This window comes from Elgaria multicarinata, chromosome 10, assembly GCF_023053635.1.
Source record: "Elgaria multicarinata webbii isolate HBS135686 ecotype San Diego chromosome 10, rElgMul1.1.pri, whole genome shotgun sequence".
Classification (NCBI taxonomy): domain Eukaryota; kingdom Metazoa; phylum Chordata; class Lepidosauria; order Squamata; family Anguidae; genus Elgaria; species Elgaria multicarinata.
The window spans coordinates 58,041,310-58,056,931 of record NC_086180.1 but is presented as its reverse complement, the minus strand read 5'-3'; the positions used below and the strand labels follow the sequence as shown (position 1 = coordinate 58,056,931).

Sequence of the window (15,622 nt, the reverse complement as noted above, 5' to 3'; positions counted from 1 at the left end):
AGCAAAAGTTACTGTTATTGGCAGTAACTTCCAATAAAAAAGAAGCCACCACAGGGCATGCCCACATCATATGCAACTCTGAGATCTTAATGATATAGGGCGGGATATAAATGTTTTAAATAAAATAAATAAATAAATAAATATGCCTCAGCAAGGCACTGTAGGCATTACAGCACCAGCATCTAGCAGAGTTAGTCAGCTTTTTCTTAACCAGTGTTTGTGGTGTCCAATATACACGAAGCATTCATTATTATTGAATCATCCTTAATTTTAAATTTACAGAAATAGTACATATGGAGGCTAAGGTAACTTTCCATTGATCAGGCTATATAGAGGAAGTTCCCTATATAGTTCCCTACTCCATTCCTTTCCAGTGTACTGAACATCCATTTTATTAGATTCCAAAAGACATTTATAAACAACTATTGTAGGCTTATCTTTCTGTAAAGTTGCAATTAATTCCTCCAGCAGCATAGGAGGTGATTCCAGGTGCTGAAGCACTCACCAATGGCCTAGAAGGTGCTGTAACTGAATATATTGCCATCCATCCCTAGATAAGTAATATTTATGCCACAGTATTGAAAATGGTAAAAACATTAAGTGATCTAAAGTATAAATTCCAATATCAACCAATTTCTCCACAAAAATGGCTATTTATTTTCACATCAGGATTCCTGTGTAAAGTTAATTTAGCATGAGAATGAGAGTCAAACTGCAGCTGACGAGACGTTGGCAAGGTTCACACAACACAACAACCAAGAGTAGTGTTGTCATTGAACCATGGTTTGTTATATGAACCCAGCCACGCTAACAAACCATGATTTGTTAACCACAAACAACCCATGGAGAGAACCCATGGTTTATTGTTGGGTTATGAACTGTGGGTTGTTTGTGGTTAACAAACCATGGTTTGCTAGTGTGTCTGGGTTCACACAATACAACAACCCACAGTTAAAATACAGCCCACACTCAATCTATACTCAACCTGTACTCTGATTTGTTGTGTTCTGTGAACTATGTCATTATGTGACATATCTCTCTAGCTGTTTGAAGGAGTAGCCATTCTGTTCTTTTGAAAATGCCTTAGTGTCATCCATCCATCCTTTTTTAAAAACAAAAACAAACCATTGGTCTTGTGAAGAATTATTATGAATGAATATGTCTTTTTTGGTATGTACTTGCTATTGTCCTTCCCCTTTTTTGTTCTGTTTTGTTGTAAATCCAAATAAAATTCTAAAACAAATAGAACAGAGCTCTAAGTGCCATTGCACAAGATTTTGCTTACCAGTATCACACTAATAATAATAATAATAATAATAATAATAATAATAATAATAATATTTCTTACCCACTTCTCCATTCTGATCAAGGCGGGGAACAACAATAAACGATAAAATACATAAAACTGAATTAAACATAATATACATTGTTAAAAACATCCTAAAAACATTCTAAAAACTTCTTAAAATTCCACTGGATAGGCCTGCCGGAAGAGATCAGTACAGAAAAGCTATACACATCTTTGGGATTGTGTATTTTCTTCCCTCCTACTTTGATGGAAGGTGGCAGATGAACCTTCATTGTCAGTCTACACACATCATATAAAGAAAGTCTATCTTTTTCTTTTCATTTACAGAGGGTGCTACACACAGTGAACACAGGGCACTAATGTCTGAACTCAAAATCCTCATTCATATTGGGCATCATCTCAATGTGGTTAACTTACTTGGGGCCTGCACAAAACCAGGGGGTAAGTGTTGGAAGACTTTTTTTTCTCTTTTGGGGAAAGGCCATAGCTAACTGGTGAAACACAAGCATGGGGTTGAATTCCAGCCTATTGTTAATGGATTTCACACACCTCATCTTGCAGACACTTGCAGCCTGCGGATCACCAATCAAGAAAGAGAACCCACAAATATAAATGGAACCATTCAGCTGAACAAAAGATTAAACAATAAATCCAAATCAGAGGTTCTCTTATCTTAATCGTGGGTTGTATGTGGGGTGACCTTCTCTAGACCCTTTTGTGCATCCTTAGAGAGCCACTGCCAGTCAGAAAATGCATGCATCCACATGCAAATACAGCCTGCCTATGCAATCTGTCCTTCCGTTTTTACAGAAAAACTAGATACTGACGTGGTTCGCATGTAATAGCTAACTATGGGTTAAACAATCCATAGTTAGTTGGGGTGTGCAGCAGCAAACGAATGTGCTGCTTCTTGACTGTTAGCCACTTTGTATCAGTTTTCATAGACAATGCAGGAACACCCATTCCTGGGTTGTTTTCTGCAATGCGCAAACTTGGAGCTCTGTGTTGTTGAGGGGCAAACAATCCAGAATTTGAACCCATGGTTTGTTGTTGGGTTAAAACTCTGGGTTGTTTGACCCAGAGTTCCAGGTTCTAGAATTCCACGTCGCATCAAACAACCCAGGAGTGCAAAGCAGAAGTTGCAAGGGTGCAGGGGACAGCACAATTGCTTTTCATTAGGTGATGACACGCAGGTGATTAGACTGTTACTGAACTCCCCTGAGGTGAGGGGAGGAACATTTTTTTACCTCCCTTTTTCAGGACTGTGTCATAGCTAAGGCTGTGCCTGCACTTTGAGGTGTAGAAGAATGTAACTATTATTTTGTTTGGAACCTAATATATACTGCATAGGGAGGGATACTTACTCTGGTTGAGTTTGCCTTACTTCAGGAGTGGGCAACTTTTGGCCCCCCAAATGTTTGGGCCTGTGTTGCCCACTCCTGCCTTACTCATCAGAACTGTTTAGGTGCGCCCGACCTCACATTACATGTGGGAAAGGGGAATAATGATCCCTCTCCCTATAACTGTGTTTTTCCAGCTGGGGTCACTTCTGGTTTCAAAGCATAGCTAGATCTAAATAAAATAAAAACTGCTGGGTGTAATTTGTTAGGAAGAATTGGCAGCACGGAGCAGGGTTAAACACTTCCTTCCGTTCACTGGTTCTCGCCTCCAAATGCCACTCCCTCCTCATGCCCTTTGTTAAGGTTGCGAGGGATGCATAGGATGGAAGCCATAATTCCGATGATAATATCTAGTTCCTATCATGTATAGAGCTTGCATGTTATGTGGTGTTGTGTGTAGATCAGCTGCTGGTCTTGCAAATATTTTTCTTAGGCCTCAGCCAAAAAGCAATTGTCCAAAAAGTTAATGAGAATCACATTTGTGTTCTTCATTTTATTTATTCAGGTCCACTCATGGTGATTGTAGAATACTGCAAGTTTGGAAATCTGTCAGTGTATTTAAGAAGCAAGCGAAGTGATTTTGTTCCATACAAGGTGAGGTCTGCATGAAGTGTAGGGAACATTTTTTAAAAAAGTTGAAGAGCTTTCAAATGTTTCCACTATGAGATCTGTTGGATGTTACTAGCTGTTGCATCGGAATTAAAATAACTGAGAGCCAGTGAGGTGTAGTGGATAGAGTCTTGGACTAGGACTTGGGAGATTTGGGTTCTAGTCCTCACTCTGCCATGAAGCTCACTGGGTGACTTTTGGGCAATCACTGACTCTCAGCCTAACCTACCTCACAGGGTTGTTGTTGTGAGGATAAAATGGAGAGAAGGACTGTGTAAGCCGCCTTGGTTTCTTTGCAGGAGGAAAAAAGGTGGGATGTAAATGTAATGATGACCATGCAATGCCTCCCCATGCCCATGCGACCCACCACCAGCAGCCATGTGGTTTTTTTTTAATTAACATTCCCTCCTTCCCCAACCTCTTTTGCAAGCATCTTTGTTTCACCCCCATCCCCGTGAATTTTCACCCCCCCACAAAGGAGAGAACTATTCAGCACAGCTTTAGTTTCAACACATATGTTGCAGAGGTTTGAAGTCCTTTCCTTGCAAGCGCATCCTTCACACATTTTTTGAAAAACACAGATGCCTTAGCAAATATCCTAAAACCGTGAGTTCACAAAGCACAGGAAAGGGAGAGCTGGGTTGCTGTTCACTCCTTAGCAGGGCTGGCCCTGGCAGTTTCACGGCCTGAGGCCAAGGGCAAGATGATGCTCTCCATTCCACAGAGAGGATCCAGACAGATGGTCAGGTGAATGTTAATCTAACACTGGCAACGAGATAGCATCCTCCATTGCACCAGAGAGCAGCAGGCTAGCTTAGAACAGGGGTGCACAAACCGTGTGGGTTTTGCTCCCCTTTGTTTTCTGCTGCCCCGGGCTAATGCAAATTCTGTTTATTTATTTATTTATTTATTTACAATATTTATATACTGCTCCACATTGAAAATTTCGGAGCGGTGTACAAGATAAAATAAAATAAATGCCCTTTGCTTTGCCTTTTAAATGTCATAGGCCAATAATGCCAGGTTTAGGCATGGAAATGGTGAAGTCCCTGCAGACCCGAAGAAACGCTTGGACAGCATTGCAAGTAGCCAAAGCTCCACAAGTTCGGGTTTTGGGGAGGAGCGATCCCTCAGCGATATGGAAGAAGGAGAAGGTGGGATTTGTCTTCCATCATGATATAAGCCCTTAGAAGAATTTCCCCCAACCTGGTGTCCTCACAGTCCAATACATTTGGTTGGGGAAGGTTGTCTTAGAATGTTAAGACTGATGTTCAGGTGGACTGAAAGTCCATTTACTACAGGTGATTAAAAAAATTACCTCTGAGTTTGAAGAATTAGATAGAAATCAACAAACTAAATAAATAGATGAAAACTCAATTGCATACCTAAACATTCCTAACACATGCAGTCTTAGAATAATAGAATAGTAGAGTTGGAAGTGGCCTAAAGGCCATCGAGTCCAACCCCCTGCTCAATTATACAAGTCTACTCAGTCAGAAATAAGTCCCATTGCATCCTAAATCACTGATGCTGGTATCTGTTGTGCAACTCTATCATCCATATAACCAGAAAGCAAGAACTGTAAGGATGGAAACTGGAGGACAGGGTGTTAATCAGGATGCACTGTGTTATCAGACATTGTATATAAATTAATCTTTCTCTTTACAGCAATGTCTGAAGATCCTTGCAAAAATTCTCTAAGCCTGGAGGACCTCATCTGCTACAGCTTTCAGGTGGCCCGTGGGATGGAATTCCTGGCATCTCGGAAAGTAAGGAATTTCTCTCAGGGAAATGACATCTGTCAGATGACTCCATGCTTCAGGAAATGAGAGCGATAAGGATGGTGCTTAATAGAAGGAAACTGTAATGCTCATGTCCGGAGCTCACTCAACATTTCCGAACACTCGGAGTCTAAGCTGTTGATATTATGAAGTGCTTTGATAAGTATGTCAGCACTTGTAAATTCACCACCAAGCCTGTGCGTCCATATGGGGAATATGCTGCCCATTTCTTCTGGCACAATGGGGAAGCCTGTTTCATGATTTATTGATCTATCTGTCTGTTTAATCAATCAATCAATCAATTTAGGCTGCAATACTATGCATGCTTAACTGGGAGTAAGCCCTATTGAACTCAGTGGGATTTAATTCTGTGCAAACCTGTATAGGATTGTGCTATTACTTGATTTATACCTCCATGATCAGAGGCAGTATGCTTATCTACACTAGTTGCTGGGGAACATGGGCTGGAGGTTGCTGTTGCACTCATGTCCTGCTTTTGGGCTCTTGGTCAAGAGTTGGTCACTGTGTGAACAGAATGCTGGACTAGATGGACCCTTGGTCTGATCCAGCATTGCTCTTCTTACGTTCCTACGTTCTTATATTCCACTTTTCGTCCAGCCCCTGTATAAAATACATTGGATACCTCAAGAACCACACTCACAAAACAACCGAGCCCACTTGAACAGGAGTTGGTATCTCATATCCCTTCCCCAAAGGACAGTTGGTGGTGGATGGCCCCAATGGTGGGGTGGGGGATCCAGATGGAGCAGGCTTTGATATCTTCTTTGCCTCTTTCCCTTGCTTTCCTGTTTTTTCCCACAGGGCAGCTGATAGTAGATGGCTATATGTTGAGCAGGGTTGGAGGGGTTGGACAGTTCAGCTGAAGCAGGCTCCAAGTTCTTCTTTGCCTCCCTCCCTCACCAGTTCTCCACTACTCCATAATTATTACCTGTTAAGCAGAAGTGATAAAAGGCTGTGGTCAAAAGCTACACAGGAGTCACCTATGCATATGGCATGAATCCACTGATCTACTAAGAACAATTCCCTATGTGGCTCTTTTGTAAAGCTGCACCGCCACAGGATACTTGTGAATAATTGTTTATTTTGAAAGGTCTCCCATGACAAGATCTTCCCACACATGGAATGTTTACAGCCAAGCCTTCTCCTTTGCAAATAACACTTCCAGCTGCAGGGAGGTTTTAGTATGGATGAGTTTTTAAACCAGTGATCTCATTTATCTTCCGAGGTGATATAGTCTTTTGAGAAGACCGTACCCCAGTAGAAACAGCATAGTTAAACTGAGTCTCCTTGACTTGCTTTTGATAATCCTGCAATGACATCCCACAAGGAGCCGAGCCTTGCAAAGAATGTTCCAATTAAGATAAGGTTAGCAAAGTTGTGAAACTGGCAAGCCTCTGGAAGAATTCAAACAACAGACCTATTGTTCATCTCCTTACAGTGTATCCACCGTGATCTTGCAGCTCGCAATATCCTCCTATCAGAAAACAATGTGGTCAAAATTTGTGATTTCGGATTGGCCCGCGATATCTACAAAGATCCAGATTATGTCAGAAAAGGAGATGTAAGTTTCAGTGCCTGAAGGCTTGAGAAATTGGAAATGATACTAAAAATGGCATCACAACATATATTTAATGCTTCCTTTTCTTCATTGCTTTGCTAATATTTTGTAATCGACTTAAGTTGTTTGCTTTATGGTTTTAATTTTTACTGTAAACTGCCCAGGAAACCTTTTTCCCCCCATTATTGGACAGTATATGACTAATGTAAATAAAGAAATAATATATTGTTGCTTCTTAAACTTCCAGGCTAGGCTACCTCTAAAATGGATGGCACCGGAAACTATTTTTGATAGAGTATACACAATTCAAAGTGATGTGTGGTCATTCGGCGTTCTGTTGTGGGAAATATTTTCATTAGGTATGTCACATTTGTTTGCTGACTACATGTCTTAAATCTTAACAAAACTTCTTAAATGTAATCATATTTAGCCCTTCTTTCAGAATTAGGATACATAGCAGCTTTTCCACGAATGCAAGACAAGCCAGAAAATGTTTATTAAATCTTTAAATAAAAATTGTGTTTGGAACTTTTTACTTTGCTGGCCCTCAGTAAGATGCAAGATAGAGATATGAGTGAGTTATACAGTCAGTTGTGCTCCCATTGAAATCAGTGACAAAAATCTTATTGATCACAGCAGGTCTAGAAATAGCCTCTGCCTGATTTTGTGGACCTTCTCTTCCCTTTCAGCCCCCCCCCCCCCCAGTTCCCCATTTAGCAGGGTCCCCTAATCCTTGGGTAACCTTTTCTCGAGGGGAAGTCAACTTCCATCAGACCCAATATGTGTGCTTTTCTCCACATCCAACCCATACTAAATGGATAGATTTTATTGGACCAAGATTTTAAGCAATTATTGAATTTTCTTGATGCTTTAGCTGTCCAATCTATTGAAGCAGGCTATGCTATTACAATGCAAGACTACTCACAAGTGAGGTAAACAGCCTCTTTCTAGTTGAAAAATGTATAGCCCAGCAAATAAATATTCAGACATTTTAATAACATTCTGTGAAGCTTGCTCATGCGAACAGAGTTGTTATACTTACAGATCCAATTTAATTGATCCTCAATGGATCCGGTCTAAATGATCCCCAACATTTGTAGCTAATGCTTGTATCCATATACAGTGATAAAGTTGAGTAACAAGGCCGGAATGTTTAGCACCTTATTAAAAGGAACTCTTTGTCATTTTAGGAGCCTCGCCATACCCTGGTGTAAAGATTGACGAAGAATTCTGTAGAAGACTGAAGGAAGGAACAAGGATGAGGCCTCCAGACTACACAACACCTGAAATGTAAGGAGGATTGCTGGTGCAAATACAACTCACTTAGGAATGGGCCAGGGAAAACATCACACTAATCCTGACACAGGTGGCCAATGGGGCTGTGAAACTAATGGGGTGGAGGGAGGACCCACAAGAAGCGAAATCTCTTTAGTTCCTTCCTTCCTTCCTTCCGACAGGACAATTTTGACCACTTCTCATGCCTTGTTCTAATGAGAGTAAGCAAAATGTGTTAATACAATACATTTGTATTTCTTTATAGCAGGGGAGGGCAACTTGTAGGCCCACAACTCCCATCAACTATCACCCTTGGCAATGTTCGCTGGGGATGATGGGAATTGTAGGCCAAAATATCTGGAGGGGCCACAAGTTGTCCAGCCCTGATTTTATCGGAACACTATTATTGTTATTTTATTTCTCTAGGTATCAGACCATGTTGGACTGCTGGCATGGAGACCCCAAGCAAAGACCTACTTTTTCAGATTTGGTGGAGCATCTTGGAAATTTACTGCAAGCAAGTGTTTGTCAGGTACATCTGTGCTCTTCAAATAGGGATGCCAGAGAATCCATTTGGGTGTGGAGCTCAATGAGCTTTTTGTTGGATTGGCCCCCTGGACTGTGTGGCCTGTTTTCTGCTAACTGGCCCAACTCAGTCTGCAGTGAGATCGGCCAGTTAGCGGCGGGGTGTGTGTGTGTTTGCATTCCACACACATTTTTGCACATTTTAGCCCAACAACCCCACCCCTCTGCAAAAGTCCCCAGTGTTCAGAGGAAACCCATGGCTTGGCTCGCAAAGGCAAGCCAAGTCATGTGGGCAGTGGAAGTCCGTCGAACCTCAAGGGCCAGATTTCCAAGTGATGGACACCCCTATCCTCAAAACTGCCATCAACTCTCTGAAAAAAAATCACTACTTGAAATGTAAAAATATTTTTGGCTGTCTTCTGCATCAGGACGGTAAAGATTATATTGTCCTTCCACAAACGGCATTGCTGAATATTGAAGAGGATTCTGGACTCTCCCTGCCAACCTCACCTCTTCCCTGCATGGAAGAAGAGGAAGTCTGTGATCCTCAGTTCCATTATGACAGCACATCAGAAATGAGGTTTGTACTATAATGAGCAGTCCACTGGCCAGTGCTAGTCAACCCTTGACTCTAGCCCCTGCTATGTCTTTGTGAGTGAGATACAAAAACAGTGCAAAAATGACAGATGTGTCCAGCATCCCTGGAAACATGGCCACAGGCCAATCAGGGACTGTGGAGCAATCCCCTCTACCTATAGAGGGAGCCAGTGAACTCTCACAGTTGGGATACACCATTGCATTACAATACATGCAACATGTACAATGATGCTAGAGCACCCATCAGACCCAGTGATACAGCCAGCAATAGCCCTGTGATACAGCCAGCAATAGCTGCCTTTTTCTGGGCATCGCAAAAAGCCATGCTTTAAATTCTCTTGTGGTCTTCACAACCTCAGTTTTATTAACATAACTCATACAAAGTAGGGGGTGGTGGGCAGGAGAGCCCACACGACACAGCAGCCACATGGATCCCTTGGCAGGACATCTAATGTAAGCACAGACAGCCTTCCAGGGACAAGGATTCAAAACCCTCCCAGGGAGGGAAAGATTCTTTTGCGACCCAGCATGAGGGTGGGGGTAAGTCATGCAAGACGGGGAACCACAGTCACACTGAGAGCCCACAGCCTCCAGGGCTTCACTGCATGGGACAGAGAGCAGGAGATGGAAGTTTGGGTCCCACCAGGGGGAAGGTGGGAAGGGGCAACTGTGACCGTCAAGAGATACTTTGTACGTTTGGGGAAACAGGTCTGTCCATATGACCCCCTTCCCAAAGGCCTTGGGAAGTCTTCAGCTCCCACTCTGGCTGGTGATAATGTTCCTGTGAACTTTGGTGATATCTAGGAGTGGTGTTTGTGTTTTTCTGCATAGTGCTCTTAGTAAAACAAAGATTGTAGAGATGTGTTTTTTAAAAATAAATAAATTAAGGACTATGATCGAGGTACTTTAAGCCCCATATTAATAAGATTGTGGTTAATAAAGTTTGCAATATGACAAACTTGATAGAATGTTGAAAACATTTGCGCTGGTTCTCCATTTGCAGTTCCCCACTGGTTTTGCTTGCCAACCCACACTTTCCTTTTATTCTCTAATAATGAAGGAGTTGGGGAAAGCTACATACTGTATTACCTTTTAAAAGGGATTCTAGTCTGCTGGAAGAGAAGCAGCAGGAAAGGAAGCAGCTGCAGGACTTATTATTCTTAATTTATTTCTACAACACCTACAGTTGACTAGGCACTGTATAACTACATCTTTCAATGATGCTATGTGAAACATGTGAATCATCCTTGCTTTTGTATACATTTCTTTTTCTAGAGACCCCAAATAATATGTTAATGTCGCAATGTGTCTTTTGTTCAAATGTTCTGCTTCCTACTAGGAGCTATTCTGGTTTACCTGTCAGAGAGGGGTCATTCTCAGATCCCATCAAAGCTTTCCAGATCTCACCAAATCTGCCACAGGCCACCCTTCAGTTTTAGGTTACTTTGTCGATGGTAATTTCCAGCTCATAACTTATTTCCCACTTTGGTGATGTCGGTCACCTTTGGAGAAAATATGGTGGGCTGATTGTCACAGAGTTAAGAACTCTTCCAGCTCAGATGGTTTTCTTTGGAGAAAAGCCTTGGGGAAAGGGGAGTTGAGCAACATTCAGTGCCAATTGCAACAATTTAAAAGGAGAGGAGTTTGCTGAGTCGGCTGCCGCTGTCTCCAGTCCCGTTAGGGGTCTCAGAAGCAGAGTCCAAAGAAAAAGATTTACAAGAATGATCCAAGCTTCTTTGTTTGTTGTACTTAAACAGAACAGTTTGCAAAATAAGAATTTGAAAAATGGAACAGCATGCTTAACACAGAAAGCAACAGATTCTATTCTATTTTGTTTTTTCAATAAAAAGGTCTTTCCTGAGTTCACTTCAGGAGAAATATTTTCAGCATCAGAAGAAAAATGACTCAGTCTTGTGATCAGACCCTTTTTTCCTGCCTGGGTTAGAATATGCTTGTGGTGCCAAATAAGTCATCTGAAGCACTTGCCACAAGCCCAAGCCACTGCTCAAACCATTTTTACTATGTTTGAAGCAGCGGGAAAAGTTTTGGGTTTGTATTCACTACAAATGATCAAGACAAATTGGTAACCAAAAGCATAGTCAAATCTAACCCAGGTGGGAAAAAACTTCCTAGCCAGTCCTAAAACCTATGCTTTCTTACTGAGACTTTCCTTATGAAACTAATGGATATTTTGAGGTGCAGGACAGCATGTCTTATGACCTGCCCAAGCCAATCACAGCCATGAATTGTAACATGCCAGGGGGTTAACAACTCCCGCCTTCATTTTTTGCTGTCCCAATGCAGGTCGCAAAACTCAGAATTGTGTTTGGTTTAATGCCAGGATAGGGAAGTGCTGGCCCACAGGCCAGAAATGACTCACAGAATTACCCATCTGGTCTGCCAGCTCCTCTCCCTGTCCCCTCCCTCTAACTCAGGCTCTCCACCACTGCCTTCATGGATCACAAGTTGTGTAGGCCTGGCATATGATGATAGCCTCCAACACTCTTGTCAGCTCCATTAGCACTGACAAGGATGATATCTTTGTTTTTCAGTCTGCACCGCAAAGGAAGTAAAAGAAAAAGCCGTCCTGTGAGTGTAAAGACCTTTGAATCTGTACCAGTAGAGCCAACAGTAAAAGTGGTTCAAGAAGTGAGTTCATATTGCATGTTTTATTGTTTGTTTCTTTGATCCTTCTTGTGCTTTTCCATTTGAGACATGTCTTTTGGGGGTCTTTCAATTTGGGTCCTGTCTTTTGGGGTTTTGCAGGATAATCAGACAGACAGTGGGATGATTCTAGCATCCGAAGAGTTAAAGACACTAGAAGAGAAATCTAAGCAACTGATTTTGCCCTTTAGGTAAGTCTGGACAAGTTAACATAATACACATTTTCATTTCAAGATCACGTAGAACAGGACTGGACACTTGAAACAAGAAGGCTAAAGTTGCCCAGCCCTCCTTTGGCCTCTCTGCCTCCTATCCTTGTAAGGTTGCCTACCCAACCCCATGTTTATCTGCAAAACAGATGGGTAAACAAGAGCTAATTTTCAAAGCATGGTGTGAAATTGCTAATATTAATTTTTATTTTGCAGTGGGCTGGTCTCCAGTAAAAGTAATGAGTCTGTTATGTCCGAAGCTTCCAATCCAACAAGTGGCTACCAATCAGGATATCACTCAGATGACATGGACACAACAGTTTACTCTGGTGAAGAAACGGAACTTTTAACTCTCAGGGAAGATGCTTCTCAGGCTTGCTGCACACTGGCATATGGCCCTAGGGTACCCCTAGGCCCTCCTCCTGTTTAAGAAACTCTCCAAAATAACCATTAACTGGAACTTGCATGTAACACTGCCTTTTTCTTAAACCAGTGGTATTTGATGCCCGGAATATCTGTGATCACAGGAATCAGAAAAAGTATGTGTTTCTCTACATCTTCTTTGATAAGAAGGCTACAAAGTGCTACATGGAATAGAGGATCCGAAGTCATTGCTTGAGAGAACTTAGAAAAAGTGACCGAGCTTTGTCTACGCCCATGACAATATCCACGTAGATGCTTTGATGACAAGAGAGGATGGCAACCTTTGAGACATCCGTGAAACCACATTTCTATGCAATTGTGCTGAAACCACATTTCTATGCAATTGTGCAAAGATAGAATAGCATTAACCAGAATCCTTTGGATTTTCAGTCTTGTCAGCAATCAAGTTTCAACAGTCCCTGGACATAAGTCTTCAGGATGACACTGTCAGTACAGTTTGCTGGTCTTGCAAAATTACCTTTCACTTACATCTCTACCATTAGAAGGAAGCTTTAGTCTAAATCTCACTTATAAATACTGGTGAAACAAACTGGGGAATACTGGTTAAATAAACTGAGGAAGATTGGTCAAAAGCAGAGAGACTATCCCTCTTTTTGAAAGAGGTCATATTTAGGCTGCGTGGAACTTAATCAGCTGAGGTTCTTCTTTCGATGGACATTTCCCACTGAAATGAAACATTATGTTTTGGCTCGGTCAATATGTACAGAATTAGTGGAATGATCCAGAAGTTTAACCTTACGTTTTGGAGATTTTTGCTTTATTTGATCAACACTGTAAGGTTCCCCTTGAGACACAGCTGCGAGCTTCTTGCTAGGGAAAAACACACACATCTTGGATGTAGCTTCCATGTAACCCAGCAAATAATGTTGTCAGTAAACTCATGTATTAATTACATTAATTATCAGCTGCTCAGATTTTATGGCAGATGCTGTTTAATGTAGAAATTGTTAGAGCAATTTCTGTGCGTTTGTTGCCCAGAGTTCCAACAACATATAATGTATATAACACGATTTTGTTTTTAAAAAGAAAAGAAAAGAAGGATGTCCTGGTGCTATTTTGACTGGTGTTACTTTTGTATTTGTTTTTTATTCATGATTTTGTATTTTGTATAATATTTGGGAACCCATGAGTTAACAAAAATGGCACATATAGTATTTATAGTCTGAGTAGAAAGAAATGTAATATATTATTAAAATAAATATATATTATATATAATGACAATGCCATGGGACATTCTTCTGACTAAACATGGATAGGATTGAGCTCTTACTTATAAATGACTCTGACCCCAGACCAAAAACTTTTCAACATGTGATCATTTTGCAGTTCACATGTAAATATTTCTGTTCATCACTTTGCATATAGCAGTTATGTTCCCTCTGGTGTGACATTTGTACATTTCCTGCTTCCAGTATTCATATACAATGGACCAACCAATAAATTAATTTTGTGCCATTTAAAATTATTTATATATCAGATTTTATTGGGCAATCATTTCCCCCAAAAAACATTTTAAAAGTATTTCAGATGATCAAAGGAACAACCTCACACCTGGTTTTGAAAGGAAGTTGGCCTTGCATGTTTCTGTTTTTACATGTATTCTGTTTCAGGAACAAGTCAGAAATCTGTTGATCTATTTAGCACACATATACAGTTCTTTTCTTAGACGTTTGCATTGAAAGGCACCTGGCCTTTCAAAATACATGTTCTCAGTGCAGTATTCTTGGCAAAACACCAGCTAGCCCAGCAGATGTCAGATTATACAGTATTTTTATTATGAAATTTATGGTTAATTCAACCCAGTTCAAAGACTATGGATTCATGGCTGACTATGCTTGCCTGCCCGCACACTCTCTCTCGTACACACACCATTTAATTTATACATTTTGTTTTGGGGGATTTGGGTGGGATGATGATGATGAAGATAATAATAATAATAATAATAATAATAATAATAATAATAATAATAATAATTTTATTTATTACCTGCCTCTCCATTCTGATTGAGGTTGGGAACAACAATAAATGATAAAATACATAAAACTGAATTAAAACATAAAATACATTGTTAAAAACATCCTAAAAGCATTCTAAAATCCTCTTAAAATTCCACTGGATAGGCCTGCAGTTGCATCAACTGTTTTAGTGTATAATGGTCCTGGAAAATTGTATTGACTCAATTGTATTACTTGGAAACAAGTTCCAATGAGTTCAATAGGACTTACTCCTGAATAAGAATGCACAGGATCGTAACTTCAGCCATGATGAGATGGCCATGTGCATCTGTTGCCACTTATAAGATTCAGCCAAGATATAGGTGTTTGACATACTACCATAAATACTCAGAGAGAAAGCTTTTCTTTGCTGTGATGTTGTCAATTTATTTATTTATTACATTTCTATACCGCCCAGTAGCCGGAGCTCTCTGGGCGGTTCACAAAAGGTCAAGGTCAACCTCGTGTGCATGGTCAGATACATCCAACTGACTTCCCTGAATCACGTGGCTGGCAGCTGGTGGAATTTTCTTAGGGTGCAGTTCTATTCATGCTGGGGCACGGTGGGAGTTATAGGCCTATTTTTTTTCTGTCTAAAAATGCATAGGATTGTGCCTTTATAATCTTAAGGCCTGGCATGGGTAGCTGCTACAGGAAATCAAAATGGGCAAAGCTTCCCACAATGGGAAACAAAAATGGATGGGATTTCCCACAGATCACCATGCAGGGGCCTGACCATAAATAATATAAGGTAAGGAAGACTATGAAATAGGCTCACACTGTTTATCCATCCCCTCCAACATCTCCCAACTCAACAAGCATGATGGTGATATGATAGTGGGGAAGTCTTTTTCAATGAGCTCTTTTGATTGGCTTTTTAAAAGTCCTGCCTCTAGTATTTGAAAGATACTGCTTGGCCCACATCCCAAGGGGTGGGTGGCTACCCGTTCTTAATGTTGACAGTAAAAGGACAGCACTCTGGGTCCTCAAGAGACTTAGAAAGCCTGTTACCTTGTTTTCTGATAACATGTGATTAAGGGCAATGAAGGCAAGGAGTTGGATCCAAGACTGTTGTTCCATCAGTCCATATATCACTTGTGGAATAGGAGTTCCCCATCATCCAACTTCACCTTATGCCTCCCCATGTGCTCTCCAAATCTACTCTATAGAGTTGGGGACCCTCTAGAGAAGATTTGGAGGGTGCGCAGGGGCTGCTGCATAGAGGGAGAGGATGGG

General features: G+C 41.0%; 1 protein-coding gene across 1 annotated transcript in view; it reads left to right on the top strand.

Annotated features, from left to right (window-relative positions):
• Positions 1-13,837, top strand: part of KDR (kinase insert domain receptor) — a 47,629-nt gene extending 33,792 nt beyond the window's left edge. Inside the window, exons 19-30 of the mRNA XM_063135168.1 lie at positions 1,637-1,750; positions 3,215-3,303; positions 4,328-4,472; positions 4,987-5,087; positions 6,559-6,681; positions 6,926-7,037; positions 7,869-7,968; positions 8,380-8,485; positions 8,907-9,058; positions 11,628-11,724; positions 11,842-11,930; positions 12,165-13,837. Of these exons, the coding sequence (XP_062991238.1) occupies positions 1,637-1,750; positions 3,215-3,303; positions 4,328-4,472; positions 4,987-5,087; positions 6,559-6,681; positions 6,926-7,037; positions 7,869-7,968; positions 8,380-8,485; positions 8,907-9,058; positions 11,628-11,724; positions 11,842-11,930; positions 12,165-12,378 (1,442 nt within the window). The 3' untranslated portion in view covers positions 12,379-13,837. The remainder of the gene's footprint in view (positions 1-1,636; positions 1,751-3,214; positions 3,304-4,327; positions 4,473-4,986; positions 5,088-6,558; positions 6,682-6,925; positions 7,038-7,868; positions 7,969-8,379; positions 8,486-8,906; positions 9,059-11,627; positions 11,725-11,841; positions 11,931-12,164) is intronic.
• Positions 13,838-15,622: the final 1,785 nt, after the last annotated feature.